Source organism: Cyrtonyx montezumae, unplaced genomic scaffold (genome assembly GCF_038088225.1).
Source record: "Cyrtonyx montezumae isolate F1298 unplaced genomic scaffold, pur_monq_1.0 scaffold_10, whole genome shotgun sequence".
Taxonomy (NCBI): domain Eukaryota; kingdom Metazoa; phylum Chordata; class Aves; order Galliformes; family Odontophoridae; genus Cyrtonyx; species Cyrtonyx montezumae.
In genome coordinates, this window is record NW_027071826.1 from 10,573,092 (window position 1) to 10,599,300 (window position 26,209).

Consider the following 26,209-nt stretch of genomic DNA (forward strand, 5'->3'; position numbering starts at 1 on the left):
GAGCCCAGCTTGCACGGCAAGCAGAGGGAACGGGCAGGTACTGGAGTTGCGGATGAGTAGCAACGAAGGGGTTAACAAAAAGCCTACACGCATTGAGATGCTAATTGTCAAGATAGCGTATTACTGGAGGAAAGTAATTTGACTATTTGAAACTCCCACGAAGGATGCCAGCCTGTGTCCACTCCATCTGTCAGGCTCCGTGAAACACGACGAATTGAACTCCAAATCTAAATTCACGTGTGATGAAGTCACTTTAATTTCCCATCCAGCCGAGCACTGCTGCCATGCCCACTGCGCAGAGGGTAGCACTGCATTTCAACTTTTCCTCTGAAACCCAGGAGGCACAGTAACCTGTTACTTGCTGCTGCTTTCTTTTTTCTTTTTTTTTTCCTCCTCTTTCTCTCACCATTTTCTGCCTCAGTGCTACAACTGAGTCATTCTGTTGCCCATGGCTCGTGGGTATACACAGTACTCCTGCAGCGTGCTGCATTATTCCTGAGTTAATCTCTCAGTGTTATTTTCGGCTAATGCAGATGTGGGGTTTGCTTACCGTCGCTTTGTAGACACTTGTCGAAAACCATTTGGAAAGCTTAACTATGCATAAATCTGCAGAGTGAATGTTTTCTTTCATTCACTTGCTCCTATTATTTGATTTCTTGTAGGCCTCTGCGGCAGAGATGGAGAAAATAAGGTAAGTGAGACAGTTTATTTACATCTCACTATAGACGAGAAATGTTCTGCTGCACAAAGGACGATACAGGCTCTTTGAACATATTTTGCTTAATACGACCGGAGTAAAATACTGGATTGCATGATGATGTAAGGGAAGCTGTGTTTTAGAGACAAAAGAAAAGGAGTGTGGTTATAGTAGTAAATCTGTTTTGCAGACATGTCAATTCCAAAGGGGTGTTTTATACACAAACATGTTTTATTGCCAGATGCAGAGGATATATGATTATATAAATGTTGTAGTCACTTGTCCATTTACTGCAAGAGCTTACTATCCATTTAATGAGGAAAGTGGATCAATAATTCATGAAAAAAAAAAAAGAAAATATAGGCTTGACTTCTAAGCATCTAATTACTGTGGTTTGTTTCAGCATAATGTTGTAAGATTGGTGTTCGATTTTTGTTTTATATTGTATATCAGGCAGACAAATCTCATCTCCTCTGTGTTTAAAGTGTTGTCATACTGTACCAGTTTCTCAGCACATCTCACTGCTTTAAGCAAAAAGAAATGGCTTTTTATAAATACAAGTTTTCCATCTCATGTCCAAATGCAAGTCTGCTTTGGGGGATATTGCTTTCATGTATGCTATTAAGAAAGAAAAAAAACAGCAAAGAAAGCACATTTAATTAGCACCATTAAATATAATTTCAAAATTTCAAATCAAGTTATTTCTATTGATTAAATCAAGTATAATGAAAATTATATTATTATCAATATAAAAAGTTGAACCTTGTATTTTGATACATTATGAAGCTCATTTTGATAAGCCAAAATACTGGCCTTGATCTGACTTTTTTTTTTTTTTTTTTTCTTCAACAAGTCCAAATTCCTATCCTGAACCCGGTGACTCAGTTTGGATAGTGGCAACTATTGTCCAAGCATAACTTTTTACATCCCTTGAGTTTACAATGACTACCCTGAGTTTTCAGAAATGCAGAAAAGTTCTAGAATTCTGATATAACTACAATAAAGAGAGGCAGTCATGAAAAAACAGATGGTTAATGAATTCCGGGCTGGAAACAAAATTCTGTTTTTCTTTTGAGGAGAACAACGAGGTTATCTCTCACAATGGACTTGAAGATGTGCAGCCAAAAGTTTCTAATGTCAATACATACTTCAGTTGTACATTTTTGTACTTTTCCATGTCACTGAAAGAATAACTTCTAAACTGAAAGAAAAAATATTATGCACCATATTGTGGTTTTGCATGCAAATTGGAACTATATACTACAGCTGTGAGTTGTTTGTTTTGTTTTGATTTTTTTCCTGAGTAAGGACTGAGAAAACACCTCAGTATGTGGTTCTGCGTTTACTATAATTTCTAAATGGGATCTCATATGGTATATGCACATTCATGTCATGAATTACTCTGTTAGCAGATGCAATCAAACACATAAGTACGTGTTCACTTGACAAGCGTGTGTGAACAAACATGCTATAGTACTTCTAATACTTTTCTGAGCATGTTTTGGCTTCTGCTCTTGCCACATTCACAATAACAGGCAGCAGAGCCCAGGAGGATAAGCTCAGGAATGTAATGAAAAAGAGAGAATTTTCTATGAGAAGAGTAAATAGTCATAAAGCGTCAGCTTCCTAGCACCCTAGTTTTACAGCTGTCAGACATGAAACATTCCTTACCTCAGTACTTCCTGAGCACTTGTACAGATGGAAATCTCACACTGCTTCACTGAAGGAGGTGGGAGTTAATAGCTACACTCAAACAAGAGAGGGGTCAGGCTGTGTCAGCAGTTTGTTAATGAAGTTTTCTGCTTGGTCTTCTTTTGTGTAAAAAATTGCTTCTGATTGATATTGGCCCCCATCACCCAAGCTGCTGACCAAGGAGAGCAGCAAGATGAGAAAGGGAAATTCCAGCAGGACCTGCTCTCTCTTTGTGAAGAAAGAGGTCTGATTTCTGGGTGGTCCTGTACGGAACCAAGAGGTAGACTCAATGATCCTTATGGATCCCTATCAACTCAGAATTTTCTGTGATTCTTTGACTGCAGAAGTTGTGCTCTTCCAATCCAAACGTTGATGGGCTCCTGTCCACAGTTATTGTCCTGAATGCAAACTGACAGGGCAACAGAAACAAAATCAGGAGTCATTGTTTTAAATGTCTGCTAAACTCATGGACCTGAGAGAACTCAATTTTTACTAAGCCCCTCCAAGCCTGATACCCAGGTTAAGGCAGGCTGCCTCATCTCTTTGGCACAGTGGTCTCAGAGAGGCCATGAGAAGAAAGAGCCTGAAATTAGGGAAGGAAAAGAATTATAATGAGGGAGGAGGACAGGCCATGAGGAAAGAGGTAGTGGAGTGTTATTTTTTGTTATAGATAAGATGTAGAAACAATGCAGGAAGAGCCATCGACATAGAGTACTTGAAGATGTCCTACTAGACCTATCTCTTTCCCTGCTCTCTCTGCTGCACAATCCTGCAGCATCCAGGCACAAACTGAGTGTGCAGAAGGTACAAGTGGAAAGGGGTTTGGAATAGGGACCTGGAATCAGAGAAAAAAAGGAGAAAAAACAAAAAACTAAAAACTAAAAAGACCCCTATACCTGTATGCAAGACTCATACAGGGTAAAAATTCCCAAAATTCAGGGTCAGAGAGAGCTGGCTTTGCAGTCCACAGCACACTTCAAGAGAAGAAAGGCTTTTTAACAAATAGAATAGGTGTAGAGAATCACATTTCTCAGAGGAGCTGCTCCATGCTAGCAGCTCTTGGGAGCCCACAGGCCCAGATATTTTACAAAGGCTGCAGCTCTGAGTTGCCAGGCAAGCTGTGCCCCTTCTCCTGTCTGGAGTATCTGGGACACTCCAAGGACTGGAGGTGGCCAGGCCCATGAGAAACAGAGACAGACAACTGCAAAACTGATCTACTTATCACTAACAGCGAATTTCCTGAGCAATAATGTTTTCGTGAGCTCAGACACACACCTTAGCATTATGTTCCTTCACACAGAATCTGGTTGGAGAGATAGAATTAATCTCACGTTAAACAGTGGTCATTTCCCTTGCAGGGCAAGGGACCTCTGCAACATACATCCCGTCCTGTCTTTTTCTACCAGGTGGCTAAATCCAACAGCATGACAGGTGGAAGGAGCAGTAGGAAGCAGAAAGGGGAGTTATCAATATCTAGAGCCTGATATGGGAATGACATCCTGTAGATCTGAAAACATGCTTTTTTATACGCAAATGTCAACCAGAAGGATTAGTTGCTGCAGAATTATTCACGTGCAAAAATTCTTAGCATTACATATGTTTATAACATCTCAACATCCCAATATATTACGCAGGAAGTAAAACTAACTCCTAAGCACAAACCCCTTGGAGATCTGTACTTATGTATTTTGGTTGTGCATGGTTAAGTGGCCATTTTAAACATTAATTAAATCTGACTACAACCTTTTACAGACAGTTCTGTAGACATAGTTCTTTATTGCGTTTGCAAACAAGGAACATAAATTTTAGTTAAGTACATTTCAAGTGCACCTATACTAACTTATTTTGACTCAGTGCTGTGCTGTTTCAGGTGCATCTCTCCATGAGGAGCACATGCCTTCCAAGCCTTGGCCTTGCAGATGACTAGTGGTGGTGGGCACACTACATTATAAACACTCAGGAAATTACTCCTCCATGTCAAATTTAACCACCAGCATGTCTACACACGCAAAAGGAAAATGCCTGCCAGTTTCACCAAAATACCAGTACAAACTCACACAGTAACTCTTTCATTGTTTCCATTTAATCCTGCTTGAAATACATTTAAACTTTCAAGTTATAGGTTGTGAGGTTTAATGTAAGAGACTTCCTGACATGTTCGTACACAATTTTTGATCAGATTCACAGCATTTCTTGCATTGAAGAGTATCTCATTCCACTGGAGATATCAGTTAAAGTTAAGGAGATACCACTTAAACTAAAGGTACATAGAACAGTACACATCACCACCATGAACTGCTAGACTCACATAATTAGTGCCTACAAGAATACAGACTTCATGCTTCCCAGACCACAGTGTAGCTGCGTTATCCTCCAGCTGAGGAGTACTTCAGCAGCACCAGTAGTGGCACTTCACTCCTCATCCATAGATCTCTGATCAAAGTGATGCAAACCTCACGAGGATCTGTGAGATAACATCTTTATTTCATTACAGCACTTCTTTCAGCACGTGTAAGAGTGATCTGTTTTGCACACGCAGCTCGTAGTAAGTCAGGAGCTCAATCCAAGTCGCTTGAATTTCTCAGACTTAAGACTTTTCTCAAGCATGTTTGAGTTCATCTTCGGTAGGAAAGGAAAAGTCACTCTTTAAAAGGAACATCAAAGGCATGTGCAGCCGTGGGGAGAAGTTCCTATGGTAGTTGAGTGGGTAAGTGAATACCTCCTTTAATGCCCACTAGATCATGCTGTCACTTGGTATAAATGAAGCCCTCTTCATATGCTAATGAACACATTGCAATTTCCTGCAATTCCCACCTTGTCCTCCCTTCTCTCAGCCTGTATAAACGTTAATTTTATCATAGTTACTTAAGCACAAGGAAGGGGATTTTTTTCTTCCAGGCTTACACATTTCACTTTATACAAGGTCTTGCGTGCAGAGCCACCAGTTCTAGGAGTTTTATTAACGCTGTCACGGACACAATTTGCTTGCGTAGTTTATATCTGAGTCCAATCCATTTTCACAACTATTGTCATATGTACTAGTCAGTAAAACCAGTACAACTTCAACTCAGAAAACGCAGTTTCTGTTGGCCTACATCCCCATGCCCTAAACCTCAATTTTATTGCTTTGAAAAATGATCTAAAAGGAAGTAACTTTGGTATGGAAGGAATAATCACCAGTCACATGCTGTAACAAATGTTGTATCTTTTACCTCTAGGTAAATATTCAGTAGAGTGGAAGTGTCCAGCAAGCAAGAAACATGACAGGAAAATATAACAGAATAGATTCAAACTGAAGGAAACCAGGTACAGCAGAGGAAAGTGGCCTGCAGGGACAAGTGGGAGCTGAGCAAACATCAGAAGAGACTGAGGAAGTAGGTAGGAGGAGATGAGCCATGCCATCAAACTGGGAGCTGCAGTGAGTCATGGGGGAGAGGCTGGACCTAGGAGATACCAGGCTTACAAATAATGCTCTGCCTACCCCTTTCTTGTAAGACAAAGTGCAGCACTGAGCAATACTATGAGTATGAGGGGAAAAAAAAAAAAAAAAGAGGATAATCTGACAAAATTTACAAAAAATAAAGAAGTCTATTTATTATAGTATTCATGATTAGTTCAAATTTTGTGACACATGGATTAGAGCATCCAGAACAAATTTTCCCTAAAGTGATCCTTGATTGTAAAACAAAACAAAACAAACAAACAAAAAAAACAAAGGTGGGAAAATTGGATGCTCTCCACATTCTCTTTATTGCTAATAGCAGCTGGAGTTCAGTTTATGTAAGCACTTGGACCACAGCTACCAGGGAAGTGTGCTAAATAACAAGAGCAGGAACTTACACAGCTGAGACGATGACTGCAGCAGTAACAAAACAATCTTAGAAGCTGAAGAGCATAAAGGCTTCTAAGCTGCAAACCAAAAAGTGCTCAAAAGCAGCATAGTTTGTGAACTGCACCCAAGTATGATGAAATCAAGTACTATTTGAATGCTTGCTGCTGCCACAGGTTGATGAGAGCAAGGAGATAACTGGTTTTACAGTTGCAAAAGCCTGTAGACACTTCTCTACAGGATTTTTCAACTGCTATTGATGCTGGCATGGCTCAGGCAATTTAATTTACCAATCAGTTTTATTTTATCTTTTAAACACAAGAGTGATTTGCAAATACTTTCAAATAAAAAACAATCAGTGGATTTAATTCAATATTCTTAAAAACAAAAATCAAAATCATATAAAGTATATGAAAAAAATATTGACCTTATCACATTAAAAATGTTCAAGTAAAAACCTAAGGGTCCAAGTTGCCTTAGTGATGACCTTAGCTAGAATTATAGTGTGCTTAAACACAGCCAGCAAGCAGTAATTGTACTTTTAGGAATTAATGAATAAGAGGTTTGTATAGTTTAGAGAATTCTCAAGTGGGGTAGGTGGATTATTAGTGCCTGTAGGTCCTTGCTAGGTTCTCTCATGTGACCATCCTGCTACTTGTGCGAACCACACCATTCTGTTGTTCAGCTCTTCCAGGAAGAAAATCTACCTCATTGCAAAGTGCACAGTCTCTGCTTGCTGGTTCATTTTATTCAAGTTTATACATAGAGTCAGAAATATTGCATACATGTATACCGTCTCTCAGAGCATAACTTTCTTCCTGTGTGCATTCACAAAGCTCTGAGGAGCACAGAGCTATCTGTTCACTTCCTGAAGTTGTCCAACCATCACCATATCAGCAAAACTCTAACTTGCAAGAGTACATACACACACCTCACACAGCAGACTTGCAACTAGAAGTGCAAATATAATTACAGAGTAGCACAGAGGAACATGGGAACGCAGTAGCTAATTGAGTTGTATGACATACCAGGACATCATTAGTACACAAATTACATTTAAGAAAAGTAGAGCAAAATGCAAGTATTGACTACCTCATGTCAATTTCACATGTCTTTAAAAGAGAGAGGAGGCAGAGAAGGAAGTCTGTCTACAAGAAGAAAAGAGGAGCTTCAAATGTTTTCTGGAAGTCACCGAGCTACTCATCATGCTGAGAAGACCCTCACATTCACAAGAGGCTTTCATGTTTCCAAAAAGATGCCCTCTTAGGCAAGACTAAGTTTCCCATCCTTAATCCTGAAGTGTCCATCTCAATCAAGTCAAAGAGATGCTCTTGTTTTATGTGTTTCTGTTAGCTTTAACTGCCATTTAGACAGGGAGATCAGTTTAAGGAACTGCTCTATTATTAAAGCATTCTGAGAGCTATACTGGAATTTCCAGCAGTGAATGGCAACTTAATTTTTTTTTCCCAACTCATTCTTACAGTAGGCAATTTGAAGAGATAAGTAAACAGCAGTCTCCTTTTCTGTGCATTTCTTTTTACGAAGTGCTAAATCTTTACGTTGCCATTTACTCCAAGATTCTGCCTTAGTCAGGGTAATGCACAAAGTGACGTGGATTTCAGTGGTCTGCCTGTAGAGACTAGTCTACAAATAGACAATTTTTTTTTTTCTATATAGCTGTATAATTGGTCTTACTGTCAAGTCCTACAGATACAGGTGCTTGAAATGGCATTTATGTAGCAGCAAGTGCATGACAAATGACTTCATGCTCATATATTTAACTGAATTTGTATTTGCTGTGTCACCTGTCCTTTCCTCTTGGTATGAATCCTATCTGTATCCTGTAATGAGGAAGTAGTGTTACTAAGGAGTTAATCAGGAGTAGTTCAGGCCAATTGTACCAAATATGTTCCAAGATTTAATACAGATCCATGAGCATCAAAATACATGTTTTGCAGTCTGGCCCACTATTCTTAGCAGCTCAACAGGGAGCTAGTAACAAAGTATATTCACAGATAGAGTCATATTCTTTACGAAGGTGAAAGTGCTGTTTTCTGTAGAGAAACACAGCTTTTAGACTGCAGACATGCAATCTGTAGCAATGCAATAGTTATATTTGAATTCAGAATAAATTGTATGCTTAGTTTTGATTCTCAGCTTGTAAATAGCAAGAGCACATCTACATTTAGATTCCTATTGGTGTGAGAGCAATAATTAATGTGTAAAAGATCACATGAGAGTTAGATACTCTGAATGAATACCAGACATCCAGAAAACTAGTCTAAAGCAACATAGGTAAAGCGGAGAAAATCAGAGCAGAAATGATATTTGAGCAAGCTTCTTGGAGTAGCATAACTTAACACACGAAAATAAAATCATCCCAGTCAAGAGGAAAAAAAAAATTCAGATCCTGTTTTATTTATTCACAAGGTGCAGTCAGTTTGTCCCTCATGTCCATTCTGTTAAGCTTTTACTGCTGGAGTAACCAATAGCAAGAAATGTCTAGCTATTTTAGAAGACATGCAGTCCTCCCAAGTCCCATGTGAAGGAATGGCTGAAGTAAACAGTCTTGGTTTTTTCAAGAGAAAAATTCATTAATCCTTTGTATGACTGAAGAGGTAGAAAATGAGTCACTGATAGGAAAGAATGGCAAGAGTTTCTTTGGGCCGAATTTAGCTGACCTATACAGTTTGGTAACAAAGTAATCCCCCTTTCCCATTCCTTCCTCAGCCTACAAGAGAAAACCACAACCAAAACTTGCAAGAAGTTTCTTCCTGAGAAATTAAAAGTTTATGCAGTTATAGCACTAAGCAGGTAATCTGCTAAAATATGTCACTTCAGGAGAGAAAGCTGTCTTGTCTGTTGCATATGATGGTAGTTTTCTAGATAACAGATGACATTTTTTTCCACCTTGACAAAGCTGCTGATGCAGATTTTTTACAGCACCTGCAGTCTTGAACTTGCTTTCCTTTAGTTGTGTTGCACTATAAAATTTGACACAGCCTCAGTAGATACAGTTATAAGAACTTATGAATTTCACAGGCTGTGAGCTACTGGAAGTTTTCCTTTACAAGCCAGGACTGAATACAATCTAGATTAAAAACATAAATAAACAAACAAATAAATAAATAAATCACAAGCTTTCAGATGTCCTGTTAATTCCATGGTACCCTTGGAGTGATTTGAGAGAAACTGTGCTAACATAGATGTTTTTTCCTGATATGTTTTGATTTGAAGACACGTATTACTTATTATTATATTTGAAGGCATTATTATAAAAACAGCACGTATCATTCACTCCAAAAGTAGTACATCCTATATATTTCTTAGGAAACTACAATAAATAGCACAATAACACTTCTTAATAGAGGAAATTCTCAGCTACAATACACTTTTTTTAATACAATCACTACCATTAACTTCATATTTCCACCAGTGATGAACAGAAACCTACAAATAACATTCTAAGTGGCCAACCAACAACTAAGTGGCTTGTCTTTCACATCACTGGCACCATTGCTGAAACTCACCATTCACCACCTCACTGTGCTACATCCACTGTTTGGTCTCCTTAAATGTTCAGCAAACACCAAAGAATGTCCATCAATGTCATTTTTCTGCATGGAAGAACTCAGTGACACACCTTTGCTTCACATACTCTTCCACATCAGATGTCATTTTCTCATACTGCCCCTCTGATGCCATCTGATGCACGGTGACAAAATGTAATGGGATACTGGCAGGAAGAATCAATCTCTACTGCCATACCTACAACAACATTCACCGTTCACCTCAGGCACTGTGAACCAACATCTTAAAATAGGAGGCATTACCTTCAGAACAGCCCTCTTGTTTGCTATGTGTTCCTAGGTTATAATAATAAACACTAGCTTCATGTTACTTGGATTGAAGGTTACGGAAGCTTCTAGTTATAGTTTCAACGGTAAAATTCTAATTAATGCTTTACTGGTAATACCATGCAGACTGGGCTGCTCTCCTGACACTTTGCTGTTGCTTTGCATTCTTATCTACATCCCCTGAAGAGCTCTCCAATTTTTATTGCACAGTAAATATGAAGTTTACCAGGATTTTCATCTTAAGGTTCCTACAGCACTGAACTCCTAATTATCATGGCATACAGAGTTGACAGTTCTGCTTAAATTGCATGCCTGGATTTGTAGACTATCCCATCTCCTTATTCATCATCTCTATATACACACACAACATTGGGAAAGCGTCTTAAGATATAAATAGACATGGAGATGGTTGCATGCTGAATTCTAAGTAATGGGATGAATCCATTACTGCATCCTTGGAGGACTCCAATTTTTCCCAGAACTACAACTCCTTTTTGAGTGTTATCTACTCATTATGCATAGATTAGTTACATTACGTTACTGGTTTGCACAGACCACACAGTAGCCGAAAACTACAGTTTTGCAGAGACAGTAATGAAAGAAACTCCTGAAAGGAACATATTCTCTCATCAAAAAGCTGTGTTATCTGTACGTTTTCCACGTTCACATGAAGAACAAAGCACTCATGTGATACTCCTGTCATTCATCTCTAGGATGCTGTCTGATAGAAGTCTGCATGAATCAGAACAACCATCGGCATACACTTGCAGCACAGGTTCACTGTGCAGAGCAACTAAACTATTTAACGTTCTCCAAATCCAACCAGAAATTCTTTCCTTACCTTTTTATTATGAGCCCCTAAACTGTAGACTAACTACAACTTCCACAAAACATTAAGAGCAGAATCAGGAAAATCAAGAAAAGCCATTATCTCTTTTCAAGGGGCAGTTCTTTCATAGAAAGCTATTAGATGCATTTTCTATTCTTACCCTGATTATTTTCTTAGCATTAGAAATTAGGGCATTGGCTTGCAGAGTCATGCCCTGCTTGCTGAAATTAAGGGCAATTATGTAATGGAAAAAGGAAATATAACAGGTTAGAGATTGTGCATCTGCTGAAATTCAGGTGGTGGAGGCACTGCCCCTACTCCATTGAAAACATGGAACAAGGTCTAAAGTGTTGAATTATCTGACATTTTTGTTCTGTGGACACATGTAACAGCCACAGCTGTTAGGATTCTTCCAAGGATTTTATTTATTTATTTTCAAAAACTCCATGTAAATCACAAAACTTTCATCTCCCTGGGGAATACTTACGATCTTTTCTAGAGTAATGAAGAGTTCCAGCAGGAAACTGGCAATCCTTCACAGGCAATGAGCCAAATTATATCTTTTTATTCCTAGTTTAAAGTTTAAACACATTGGTAGACAACATTCAAGATGCTGTGGATCCCAAATCTACAAGGCCAGATCTTGTTCTGACCTCAGACTTAAAGAAATTCACCAATGTCTGCAAACTTCTGGGAGTGCCTTAGAAGTAAAGTTTTATAAATGCAGACTGCTGCTTTTCCCTTCACCCTCCAAGTCTTTCTTTACTCTTTCTGCATCATTTGACATTTTACCATACTTCCATATTAACCACCAAAAATCCGATTTGTGAGCATGACTTCAAACTTGTATTTACAAGAGTAAAGATACAGTGACATATGGACCACCAGCTGGTGAGAAGTAGGAATGGTACTTTGTGAAGTTTGAGTCACTAAGTAAATTAAAGGAAAAAAGTCCGCCTTTGTTACAGTCATAATCCTGCTGAGAAAAGCTCGTCTTCTTAAAACTGAAGCTGTTATAAAGGATGACAGCAACAAGGCCACTACTCAGGAAACTTGAAATCTGGATGCATTAAACTAGAAGGTAAACTATTATAAGAAGTATATGCAAGCAAAGCATGTTTCCCGCTAACTCTGTGAGGAATAGTACCACAAAGGCAGTAGTGAGAGACCGAAAGAAAAAAAAAAGAAAGAAGGATGACAGTTTGTTCTTTCTAAATAGGACCAAGAACCACTTTGAGCTTGAAGGTGACACTAGGAAGAGTTTATTTTTATTGAGGTCATGACCACCTACACATGCTTAAAAGCTTCCAGCTTTTCGCCCCCATACCTCTCTCTGGCCTTGCGCCTTTTCCACAGGCATTTGCCACCCCTTCACCTTCTGGAGGAATCCTCCTGGTCTTCCATCAGGAGAGGAGGACCACCCCTCCTTCTCCCCAAATGGTGGCTTAGATGTGCAGACTGTCAGCTCAATACATTTCCCACCCCAGCAACTGCCAGGAGATTAATATCTTATTTAACTACCCAATGTCAAGTCCTCCCAAGAAGTAGTTCATTCTTCCTCATTCTAATTTCTACCCTCAAAACGTTGTTTCTCACCACCATTACTTCAGGAACAGGTGAAAACCTCCCACCTACATTTATGAAGTTATAACAAAGAAATCATTTTCAAACTTAAGAGACCATCCTGTTCAATCCCAGCCCATTTAACCAATCTTCTCACTTTGCCCGTTTCCCTAAAAGGGTCAAAAAGAAAAAAAAATCTAACACTTAAAGGACAGTTCTGTGGTCCCAGCCTACAGTACAGCTGTTAAAACAGAAGTTGTCTTTTGGTAACTGGGACTCTTTTTAGTGAAAGTAGTACACGAGGAAGATAAATATATTTGAGAAAGAGTCTTAGTTTTTGGTTCGGTTTTCATTTTGTTTGTTTTTTAAACGGGGAACAGTGGTATAGAAAGAAAGGCTTTTTCCTTCAAAAAACAGAACATTGTCTAGGGACTATTAAATAACAATGTAACTAATTACCAAGACAATTATCTTCATGCTGGAGCACCAAACAGCTGAAACACAGAAGCTGCTGAGAGCACTTACTACAGTAAATTACTGAAACACTTCTCATGGCTTATTTTGCTGAATTAGAGCATTAGAAGAAGTGTGTGCCATTATTTCTCTTTTGACTTTTTCCACACGTGGTTATTATTAGATTTATAAGTACAAATCAGGCAGGAAGATCAAGCTGCTGATGATTATTCCGGAGCCCCATCAGTCGTATAGAGTTATCTGCACTGTATAGGTAGGGACATTGCTTACCTGCACAACAAGGCACGTAGATGATCAATGATGTACTTAAACATCCATCCAAAACAAAAAATAGCAACACTGGGCCAGCATACAAAGCACTAAACATATGAATAAGGGGAAAAAAGATGTAAGACATAGCTGTTCCATGTTGTACTGGAGTTATAATGCAGGAGAAATATGAAGCTTCCCTTCCTTGCCTACCCCTCACTCAACAAAGAACAGAAGCATTAGGGAAATTTCAGAGAAATGTGAAATCATTACTTTCTCCCTCCACACTGTGTAGGTTTGTTTGTCCAGCAAGAAAACATTTTGAATTTCTACTTGTCAACTAAACCCTCCTCAACCCTCCACAGTGCCTGCAAGCACTATTCTTTAAGACAAGACTGACAGTGGTTTAGTGATTTCTGTAAGATCTTTGAGGGTCTCTTGTCAAAGCCAAGAGACTGCATGCAAATTAAGTGCCTTAAGACAGAGAGGGCAGAGAACAAAATCTTTGCCCCAGGAGCAAAATACCTGTTTCTGAAATGAATTGTATCATTTGGTCGAGAAGGGTCAAGTTCTGAAGTAAAACAACCCTCAGCCAAATCAAGTCTCTCACAGCACTGCTTATTTCTTCACTGCTTGACAAAAGATTTCAAAAATGGGTTTGTGACAGTCTTTCTCCTTACCACTACTTCTTCTCAACAGCATGAGAAGGGATCCAGATAAGCAGACTTGTCTTTAATGTGGCCCTGAGTACAAATAAACCCCACAAAAATCAGTGCTAGTTACTAAGGGCTCTTAATATCACTCTGTATATGTTCTTGCTAGCGAAGAATGACCTGTAGTTTCACAGAGCTAGACCTACCAGCATGAGCAGGCTCAACCACATTCAAATCAAAACAGCTACTGCAGCTTCTAATGTCTTCAATTTATTCTGATGTTTTCCTATTTATTAAAAATTAAAAACTAATAAAAAATAAGCACTAAGGAATATAAAACAGCATGAGATAAAGGCAATTAACATGATTCCAGCTTCAACAGTGGCATTCCCCTTCTCTGACAGTTTTACAGAGAGAAGCACAAATCTCAGTACCATTTCTTTGCTCTTTTCAGCTTATAGTAATTGTTGTTTAGTAGAATCAGAGCATTAGGGCCTATGCCCTAAAACTCTCCATCTTGTACAGACAACAGCAGGAGAATTTTCTTTTGATCTGTTCTTCTAATAGCTCCAGTGACGTCAGAATATTGGAGCTACTCATTACTTAAGGGCTGTGCAAATTCACATTAAATGAAAAATGTAACTTCTAAGTCATTAATACACTGAAAGAAGTTGTAGTCAAAGGAGAATATGGATTGCTTGGAAGCTTATCCATTACATTTAGAAGCAAACTATCAGTGACAGAAGATAGGTGAAACAGGCAGCCAAAGAAATAAAAAAAAATTTAGATATCAATTTCAATTTTTTTTTTCTTTTCTTATGGTACCAACCACTAAATAAGAGATATAAAGGGAAATAAAGGGAAAAAATAAAAAGGATTCCTACAATGAGGGAAAATCTAGAGTATTTCTCTTGCCCAATAGGTGACAGGGAGGTGTGCTGTACCCAGGAAACAGGAGTGCAGCAAGGGGTGTTTGTTGATGCTGTAGGGAGCAACATCCCAACTCCTTGCAGATCAGAATGGCAAAGGTTAAAGAAACCAAGAAGGCTGTTTAGGAAAAAGGAACTTTGTTCACAGACTAGAAACACATTTAAAAGAAAATCCTTGGAAACTTGCGAGTTTTAGAAATTGACATCACCACTCAAAATCACAGAAATGCAAATAGATCCTGCACATAGAGGGGATTCAAGGTTAGAATGACTCTATGCATCTAACCTTTAACATTTTTGAGGCTTGGACCTATCTGATTAAAAATAAATAAAGAGATGACAAATCACTTTCCCCAGTTTAGAAGGCAACATGAATTAAGCATTAAGAGATCTGTCCAGCTTCTCCATATAGTAGTTATATAACTCAGAGCAGGTAAAGGTGGAACCCTGAAGTTTAGTGATAAGACCTGTACCAGATGAAAACTCAGATGTGCAGAACAGTCATTGAATAATGAGTTAATACTTGCTGTCCAGTGCTACATCATTAAAAGATAGCAAGTTTTTTTAGCACAGTGTTGTATTACGTTGTTTCTGTGATTCAGAAAGAAACAGTGTGTTTTACTTTGACTTCTTTTGATCTCTGTATCTTTTGTCCCCATTCTCAAGAGTATTGTTTGAACTTTAATTTCTACATTATATGCTGCATTCTCAATATGGAATTCCCATATTTAGGTACTATGATTGTTCAAACGACTCTCCAGCTGGGTAGCAAGACTATTTGAGTGATAATACAGTGATTGTAAAGAATGGGACATCAGTTCCCGTTTTAGAACATAAATCTTGGCAAGTTTGAATGGAGTATATTCAAGTGGGAACAAATGGACATTTTAAGCGTGTAATTTAAAACAAAACATTCAGCACTTACATGAATAAGCTCAGCAACTGCAGCTCCCCTAGCCCAGGATTGAAGAGCCTACGAAGGACAATTCCAAGCGCATAGTTACCAGGCAGCCCACAAGCGTACCAGATCTGGAGTTCAGCAACAGGAATCCTGTGCCCCTGGTACCCTTTCTTCATTTTTGGATTTATAAGACACCCATGTTCCTCTCTAAATTCTTGTGGTTTCTGTGAAGGAAACAGTCCTAATGCTGCATCCATTCAGCACTGGGCTCAGGCACATTATAAATGTGAGTAAGCTTATACAGGCTGCCATTTCCAACCACCAGTGGAGTCTAAAACGCACTTTTAAAACTTCTTCCTAAAAATGATGCTAAGCCAGGAAGCCTTATTTTTTTCACTTCATGAAAATAAAAAGAAGCAATACAAAATCAAATAGAAAAAACACCACACTTTATGTGGGGTTGAAGAATGTAATCTGTGGATCAGGCTGCTTTTTCCTCACAAGCAAGTACCTTGTTCGCTTGTGGCATTTTGCTTTAGCTGAGAAGGTGTCACACATCCAATTAAAAAGACATTGAAGATGATGAGATTGGAATGAGAATGAGTAAATGCTGCAGCTGCCCTGAGATGAGTTAACTAAAAGGCACACAGCTAGGAGATATGCTGTTGCCTTGACCATTTCTGAAGCCATAGCCTGCCAATACTGTAACAGCATAAGTCAAGTTATTACTGCTTGGTCTGGAGCACAAGTCTTACAAGAAATGCCTGAGGGAACTGCAATTGTTCAGTTTGTAGAAGAGGAGGCTCAGGGATCACCTTATCGCTCTCTACAATTCCCTGAAAAGATGTTGTGGTGAGGTGGGATTTGGCATCTTCTGTGTAACTAGTGATGGGACTAGAGGGAATGGTCTGAAGTTGCTCCAGAGGAGATTCAGGTTGGATATTTGGAAAAATTTCTTCTCCAAAAGAGCAGTCAGCAATTGGAATGGGTTGTCCAGGGTTAATGGAATCATAATCCCTGGAAGCGTTCAAGGAACATTTAGATGTTGTACTAAAGGACACAGCTTAGTGAACAAATGTAGGTGGACAGTTGCCAAGATTAGATAAGACCTCCAAGATCATCCAGTCCAATTCTACGGCTCTATGTTTCACTTTCTCCTTATCAATGTGTTTATTTTGAAATCTATGACTAAATTTTCCATTAACCTAAAAAATGGGAATGGTTAGCCTTTTACTATGTATCAGCCAAACCCTCTTCAAGAGGCATGCAAGAACTTCTTTTCAGTTCCCTTTCCAATGACGCTGTCATCAGTGCTTGAGCTGCTGTATCCTAGCAGTTCTACCTCTGTCACAAAATGGGACCATGCGCGCAAAGTCTGATAGTAGAAAATCTGCCATTCAACCCTCAGCAGATGGAAGAAGCTTCAGACCTGGTAGAAGATAATCAGACTGACAAAGGAAAAAAGCAAGAAGCAAGCTAAAAGCCACATAAGTTATTCTATAAGGCTGGGTCTACTCAGTGAGTTATTGGGTGGGCACATCTATCTCTCGAGATAATCAAGAATTGAAGCTTGACAAAACTTTCCACTAGAAGTGGAATAGCACAAGTGAAAACTTATATTGTGGGGTCTTTTTTTTATTTACTTTTAAACCCCATTTTTTTTGTTTCAAGTCCCATTTTCAAAAGATGTCATCTAGCAGCATAGTTTCTGATAAACTTCAAGCTCAAAGAGTTAATTGAAAAAACATGCAATTAGATTTCATTTAAATGAAAAGAGTTTGCCAAAAAGAAACTGCACATCTACCAGGAAATAACAGTTGCAAGCTCCCTTTTCCTCTTTATAAAGTTTAAGCTGCGGGCAGAAGTGAACACGAACTTTTTAATACATAAATACACTCACTATATCTGTGCTAGATCAGGTAGGTGATTATTCCATATCTGCTCATACCAGCATTAGGTTTTTGTGTGAGGATATAGCTAAGAGCCAGTGTATGAACCTGATAAATAAATATCAAAACATTATTAAAAAGTTATCTTTCCTGAAAATATCAGAATACAGGTTGCTTTTACAAAAAGCAATCATATTGGGCTAGAACACAATGGTCCACTGTCTGTTTTGAGTGTACTTTTGCAGAACATGCAGCATTTCAATTACCATGGTGTCAAGTGAGGAACACCATAGAAGCAAACAACTTCTGGCCAGTTTTCTCCCTCTCCACTTAATTAGAGCAAGGAGCAGTAGGAAGGTCTGATGGACTTTGGGCAGCATCCTCTCACAGCTGGGGAGGCTCAGCAAAAGAATTTACTGATCCCAAGAGAACGTTCATATCTATGACACATTAAATGACGAAGTGTTATCAGAAGTCTCAGAAAAGTCTTTCAGCACTGTAGGAAACCAAGCTGAGGGAAGGAAATGCATGTAACTACTATTTTGTTTAGTCTGCCTTATTCTGGTGATGAGTTCAGAAATATTTTGAACATCTTTATGAATCTTTTCTTGATGTTACCAGTTCACTAGACAAAAACTGCAAAGGGACAACACTTAATGAAAGGAAGTGCTTAGGACTACTAGATGGATTACAGGTCAGCATTTGTCCAGTGTAATGGAGTACGTTATCTGACCCAAAACAAGGACCACTGTCTAAGTTCCCCTTACTCCTGCTCATCAGCAAGCCCCATCTCATCCCCAATGCCACCATCCGTCCAAGTCCATTCTCAGCAGACCCTCCCATCCTAGAAACATTCATTTCCTTAGGATGTGGTCAACTGGGAGAGAAAGAAATCCCATTTGAGAGCTATTTCCTAGGGGTAAAGATTTTCCTAGGTGCCAGAAAGATGCTGCACATTTTTGTATCACTGTTCTAAAGAGCTAGGCCCCACATTTACCATGAACACACCCCTTCTCTGTCAGCAAATGGAACAGACTTGTAGAAGTTGCTTGTATACCCCGATTTATTTTACACATTTCAATTCGTTACATGCCATTAAATACTAACTGAAATGCTAGCTTGTACTGAATTGCATGGAATGATTTTTATTGAATATAATTACTCAACAGGAAGCAGAGAGCATAATTAATCTTTGTGCAAAACTCCATTTTAACTTGGTTGATCTAGTACTTCAGGATGTAGTTACTCCTCGATTAATTTCTGCCCTTTCATTTATGGAAGTGGATAGCCTGTATTTTCTCCAATTAATTAAATAAACATTAAACACTTCTAAGCATCAAATATGAAATTGTCTAAATGTTGCTGTAATAGGTATGTTGCAAGTGCATAGATTAACTACAGCTCAAAGCTAGGGAGAAAATTAATTGAAGTCTGGCTTGCGGTTGTATAAAATAGTTTTTTGCTTGGAACCAAGCTTTGACATTCTTCATTTTAACACAGGCAGCTTTTCCAATCACTTCTGCTAGTGCTGCTAAGGCACTGCCATTACTAATAATAGAGAGAAGACTGTCATGTTTTACAACAGTCATGCAAATAGTATGGTTCATTGTACAGTTTTTAAGTACCCAATGCTGCAAAACATAATGACTTAAAAGAAAAAACCCACCAAGATGCATACCCAGAAGCTTATTAACAGTAGTATATGATGTTTCTTTGAGTCAAGAATTTTTCAGAGTGTTCTGTTTTTATTTTGTTGTCCACATGCACAATCAAGTAACATGTCAAGGCTATAAAGCAGCTGGCGCAAAATGGAAAGACTCCCGTTCACTCTATCCTCACAAAATCCAAAAACACCACTTCCCCTATGCACAAAGTACAGGGCTACTGTCTGAACACCTCTGTACTGCATTCATACTACAAGAGGAAAAAAGGTTACTTGGCTGTAGCACCATACACCTGGAAGAGCTCTGAGCATGCTGCTGAAAACAAGCAAGCAGCCTGAAAATAACTGATGCTGAAGGGAAGCATTGAAATTATAGAACTGTTTTAAAGTAAAAAACAAACATCCAGAGTTCAAACAGATGAAATCAATATTCAGAGTAGTAACAGAGCAAAAGTGCTCTTCATCTCATATATCTCCTGGACAGATCTCCCCCACTTTAGTCAAGACATGCTCATGCACCTCCAACCTGATGCTGAGAAATCCAACATAGTAACTTGACACACCAGTGAAATATATCAAACAGGTATTCCCTTTATTACAGTGCTGGGTCCATGGGGGATCTCTCCACCAAACATGCATACTGAAGAGAGAAACGACTACGCATTCAAAGGCATAACACATTAATATTCATCACATTCCAAAGATGGACAGAAATTCCAAAGTGAGTGACATCTCCAGTGGTCAGAGAATTAAAGCTAGAAGTAAATTCCTAGATGTTAAGGGGATTACATTATGCCACCAGCAAATCTGCCTCCTTATCTTCACAGACTTCTCCACTGAGTTGCAAACAGCAATTCCACTGATCTTCTCTGGATCATCAATTGTGTTATAAACAACCACCCTACACACCATTGTGTTGTCCTTATCTACATGGGACCACCCTTGTATTGAGTTGCAAACAGCAGCTCTCCAGCAATAACTGTATTTCTATGGTCCCTTAGTTTCTTCCTGAAGTTTCCTGTTTGCTCAAGCTATGATGCCTAGTTTGGATTCAATCCAATTCAATTCCTTGATTCAAACTCATACTAGGTTTTAGGGTACTCTTACATCCCCCTCAGCTGGCCATTCCTAGAACCAAAGCTCATGAATCAGTAGATACAAATGACTTAAACAAGTGCTACTAGCATAAGAACAAAGACGAAGTTGAAGTCAGACTCGGAAGCCTCCCAAAACCTCTACTGCCTGGAGATTTCTTGTTAGATCTAATTTATTCCCATCCTGTTTTTCTGCTTGCCTTCTCTCATGCTCCTCTGTCTTGTCATAAGTAAGCAGGTGAGAAATTATGGATGAACAGAAGCAAAGATAAACACTTGAAACTAAGGGACAGCACAGGCATAAAAAGAAGCAAGTATGAACTGAGGAGACATATGCTTAGTCAACCAATTGTGATCAGAGAAGTGGGGCTCAAGACCAAAATGAAAGTAATTTTAGGAAAAATCCCAGCTTATATAACGTGATAGCATAGAACAAGTTATTGGGGCCCAGAGTACTTATTTCAGTCTTTCAATTCTGTAGAAGTTGTGAAAACTTGTTTAATTATTTCTTTGTACCTTGTTTTCTGATTAGATTTTAATAAGTTTAGATTTTAAGGATAGTTGTGAAGCTAAAGGAAGAGAAGATATATAGAGAGATATGTGAAGGTATAGGAGGACAGAGATTCTACTATAGAAGTCTGTTCACATTGCCCATTAAAAGGCAGATCCAGTACACCTTCAGGCATGACGTTTCCTTACCATTAAACAGTAGGAAAGAAGGAAGTCAGGGCAATAATCCATTAACCTTTCAACTGGCAACAGAACTCATACTATTTTATACTGAGTGTCCATTACAGTTTTGTTGCCGTGCCTCATCCATGTACAACAATGAGTCAGAAGATGCCCATACTTTAGAAACCTGAAATCTACCTTCTTACATTGGTTCTGTATTCTACAGCCTCATATTCGCCAAAATAACAGAGACTAGAAAAATCAAATATCTCTTGTATTCTGCAAATACTGACTTGTGATATCCTGTCTGTCTCCTGAACTACAAGAACAAAGCTCACTTCTCCATATTATAATGCAAAAACGCCCATAACCTGCTGCTTAGTGGTTATGAAACACTTCTTTGTTTGAAAAAAAAAAAAAAAAACAAAGCAGGAAACACACCATGCAGAATTCATTTTAATAGCAGCAATGTACCCATCCTCTGGCCAAAGCACCAGTGGTGATTTCACCCAAAGAGTGTTTACAAACAATTCACCACATCACGTATCTGAACGCATTCCAGTTTGCTTATTTAGCATTTGCATATACACAAAGCGCTTCAGGGTCACAACAGGAAAACACTACTACTCTCTCTCATTAAGCAGAAGGATTTCTTGCCATGTAACCTAAGAGCTCCAATAAAGGGTAAGAAAAAGCACATCAACTGAAAAATAATGGTCCAAAGCATATTACTTGTTCAAAGCCTTCATGGTTGTCATTTACCAAAACAAAAGTATTTTTCATATGACAACACAACTTTTATCCAAGATTCTACATGTATTCTTAATCTTAAGGACCCAAATTTAACCAAAGCATTTCATTTAAAGTAGCATATATTCCACACAAATGAAGCCTCACTCTATTTTTCCAAGAGTGCAGGTAGAAAAATATGAGCTTGAAATATCTTAACAGTTACACACAGTAACACTAAACAAACAGGACGAGGAACAATACCCCAGGCCATAACAGAACCCTTATTTCTAAGGTAGCATGAAATAACATTAGGCAAAAGCTTACCTAGTACAATTGCCGTAGGTTCAACAAAGTTAATCCTATGAGTTGAGGATTCAGCCTGAAGTCTGTAGAGAATTTTGATTTTAAATTTTACTGATTCTACTAGGCTCTGTAGGGAAATCGATTTCTTCCTTAGGAGGGAGGGAGCGATTAATGGAGCTCACTCAGCTGCTGTTTTCACATGGTGTGGACAGAAAACGTGCTTCAGCTGGAGTCCGTGTCTGCCCAGGACAACAAACATCTCAGCTATAGTGTATGAGGAAGCTCAACCGCCTAGAAAACTGATGAACAGGTGTGCTCTTCTGTCTTCACATTACATCAGACATTATTTAACCTTTCTGTTCCAGTCCAGGCTCTTTAATTGTAAATTCTTCAGACCCTTCTCCATCACAGTTCATCTGGAGCAGCATGTGCTCTATACTGCCAATTAACTTCTGTGGAGCTATATCAGGCACCTCTTTCTCTATCCTCCCAATGCCTGTGGTGTCTCTGATGCATGATTTACATAGAACTCACCAAATACTTGTGGGGGAGCCCAGTCCCTGTAGCCCATCTGCACAGACTAACCTGCAGGTCACAGTGTACCAGCAAAACCCTCCTAAAATCCATTGCTTCCTTCAGTGTGGGCCAGGCACATAACTGGCTGTGGGCATTTCTGGGAGCATACTCCATTATGCTTTGGTGCTTGTGCTTCCTCCCCAACACTGATGGTGATTCAACTTCCTGCTCCTTGTTTGCTTTTAGTTGGAATACTCTTGCATTTCCACCTTCTGAATCAATGGGACTGTTCATTTCAACTACGAGCTGTCATATTTCATGTGTATTTAAATTGAATTTCCAGAGAATAGGACCAATTGTTTGGTATATATATTTCTGTACCATGGTAGACAAGTTAATTTTAGAGTATATCATTTCCATGAATGCACAAGATTTGCTTTTTTATTCACTTATGTGATGCTTGTCATATACTAGAAAATCTGAACAGAATGAATGGCTATAAAAAATAAGCGAAAAATATTTCATCACTATCAAGTAGGCTCAATAAATACAGTAACTGTGTTTTCTTTGTATTCTAACTTTCCTATTTCACTTTTAGTATTCATTTACTTTGTGAGGTCAAATGAACAAAAAAGTGTTGAGATGCATACGAAAAAAATGCTGTTGACCATCACAAAATAAAACCCATATTTATAGAAATACAGATACCTCTGCTTGTTTAAAATCTTTTTTTACAATTTGTACTGCAATAATTCAAATCCATAACCCATAAGTATTTAACATATGTTGAAATGTTCACACTACTTTTGACAAGAAGTATAAAAACTACCTTTGTTTTAACAAGCTATTCCCATGCTTACTACTGAAACTCAGTGTACTACTTCTTTTTAACTCATGCTATAAAACAGAAAAGTACACAGTTAATTGAACTCAACACTAGTCAATTTTAAAGTTTTCCTTTTTATCTCTCAGTCCTCACTGCTGTAACCTCATGTCAGTTTAATTCCCCAAAATAAATGGTTTGGAGGAAGAGCTTCTGAGTAAAAAAAGCAATGAAAAAGAGTTAAATATCAGAGCACTCTAACTGGTTTTGATTAGTTTGTTGGGTTTCTTTTGTTGCTTTTTATTAATTTTGCTAGCACAGGTCTGATTACTGTGAAACAATAGAGATCATTAGTTACCTGGGATAGGCTTCAGGCATCAGAAAGCATTAGTTCATGTCTGCCAGGGCATAAATATATAACTTGTTGGCAGTAAATCTACCTAAAATCATAAAGCTCTTGTCATACTGTAAGATAGGATTGTAAAGTGTTAGCTCTGTCTATAGAGTTGGCCCACAGCTCAAAAAAATCATAGTAAGTCAGAAGAAACACATACCAAAATTCCTACTGGCTAAATTCACCATAGCAGAAGTTCATCCTAAATTTTAATCATCCAAAGTCTCTCCATGGAACTTTCCTAGATGTTGATCAGCACTACAAGCAAATGTTAGGTCTGGACTCATGCCCTTCTTGCTGTTCAGTTTAGCGTGTCTGTTCCCAGGAGTACAGGAACTGCTGTTCTTGTTGCACTTGATAACAGTCAGGGTGAAGAAGAGAAAGATTTTGCATTCCCTTACTACAGTGTTCACTCAAAGGTCCATACAGAGCAAAGGATCTCTCAGTCTTATCAGAAAGAGGCCAAGAAATACAGATAGTGAGCATGTTCTGGTCCTCCTGCCAAGATGCCTGGAGCTGTTAAACATACAAAAACAAGACAGGAACAAGGCACTGGGCGTTAGACCGTGAAAGGATGTCACTTCTAGAAAGGAGGGAGTTGTCAGTAGGAAGTTTTGAAATGATGCTAAAATACACTTTGTAAAAGAGGAAGAGAATCAGGAAGAAAAAGGTCTATTAGAACAACCTAGAAAGACCTTAACTGGATACTACTGTGAATAGTTAAGATAGGTCATCTGAAGGATCTGAGGGCATAGAACACCTGCCAAGATCTAGCCTCACCCTTTCAGAAGCAATGGAAGAGTTCCTTTCTTTCCCAAGGAAGACTGACTGAAGGAAAGTGAATAGCTCTTCAGCTCTAGAAATCCTCTTTGTTGAAAGCCAAAAGAACACAACCCAGTACAAAGAAAACAACCCAAACTGGTGTGGATTACGTATCTCGTAATATAGGACTCACTGTTTTCATATCTGAGCTACCTTAATCATGTCCATAAAATTGTTACGTTTAGTGATTCTTTCTGTCCCTCTCTCATCTCACATTCCCAGTGGTCCCTTGTAGACAGTAATAACATTAATACATAGTCACCAGCTTCTGCAAACACCACTTAGGAATTTGTCAGATAACTGGAGGAGGAATGCCTACCTGCTGGCCAAGTACTGACGGGTCCCTGCCATTTTCACAGAATCACAGAATTGTAGGGCTTGGATGGGACCTCTAAAGACCATCTAGTCCAAACCCCTGCCAAAGCAGGCTCCCTAGACCAGGTTTTATCAGCTGAGTTGTGATGTCTGCTAATCAGATAGGATGCCTCTCCCAGATAAAAACTCAAGCAAAGCAGTTCCTTTAGCTATATACAAGACTTTGATTTACCTTGGTTTAAACCAATACTTTCTATGCTTGTTGGAGCCAAGAGGATACGGTTTTGGTCTAGAACAGGCAGTAGCCTGGGGCTTTGCAAAGAGACAAAAAACAGTACTCAGCTACTAAGTAGGAGCACATTTCTGGCAAAAAAGAAAAAAAAGATACCTTTTAGCAGGGTTTATCAGAAAGTTAAACTGTCTGTAATTACGTGAGACTGAACGGAGTGCAGCCTTATATTCACAGGTTCATCTTTTAGTAGCTCACCCCAACACTTGACCTCTGCATCCCTAGAAGATTTGATTATATGGGCTGCATAATACTTTCCAACTCCTTCACTCCTTCAGGACTGGCACAGAGCCTCAGTCTACACTGGGGAGTATTACAGTACTAACTTTGTCTGAAATGGGAATTTGATTCTAATCACTTAGCATCATTAAAGCTTGCAAATGTAAGAACCAGATTTCCAGATGTCTTGGCCCTTCTATCTTACTGTAATTTTTGCCTTCCTGGCTTCCTGTGTTACTGTTTCATTCAAAGGGATCAGCTGCCATATCAGATCTTTTGGTTTCTATGGTTGTATTGTGAGAAGTTAATAGTGTTACAAACCTGGGGCCCAATTAGCTACCAGTTACTTTTTCAGCCAAATCCAAAACAATAGATTAAAATGTCAACTATTTTCACAGCATGAGCTTACTGCACCTAAAGTTGCACATTCTTGCTCTTGTAATATTTGACCCAAATCTTATTATGGTCACAAAATGCAGTTACTCCATTGCCTCAGGAATCACAGAATCATAAAATTGAGCTGGAAGGGACGTTTGAAGGCTATCTAGTCCAACTCCCTTGCAATGAACAGGGACATCTACTGTTAGATCAGGGTGTTCAGATCCTTGTTCAGACTAACCTTAATTGTTTTCTGAGGACATGGTATTCATCACCTCTCTGGCAACCTGTGCCAGTGTCTTGCTACCCAGTATCCTTAACCAAACACTGAACCATTGATCACCACTCTCAGCACAGTCTTGCAACAAGCAGAAGTCTCTGGGTACAACTTTACCAGGCAGCTCTGCCCCTGTCCAGCCTTCCATTG

General features: G+C 38.8%; 1 protein-coding gene across 3 annotated transcripts in view; it reads left to right on the plus strand.

Annotated features, from left to right (window-relative positions):
• The window catches only part of BEGAIN (brain enriched guanylate kinase associated), a 145,659-nt gene that overhangs the window by 40,983 nt on the left and 78,467 nt on the right, over window positions 1-26,209 (plus strand). For 2 of the 3 annotated variants that reach the window (XM_065755679.1, XM_065755676.1), the window contains exon 3: window positions 663-691. The exons of the other annotated variant lie outside the window; for it this stretch is intronic. In XM_065755679.1, coding sequence (XP_065611751.1) covers window positions 663-691 — 29 coding nt within the window. The remainder of the gene's footprint in view (window positions 1-662; window positions 692-26,209) is intronic. 3 annotated transcript variants of the gene reach the window in all.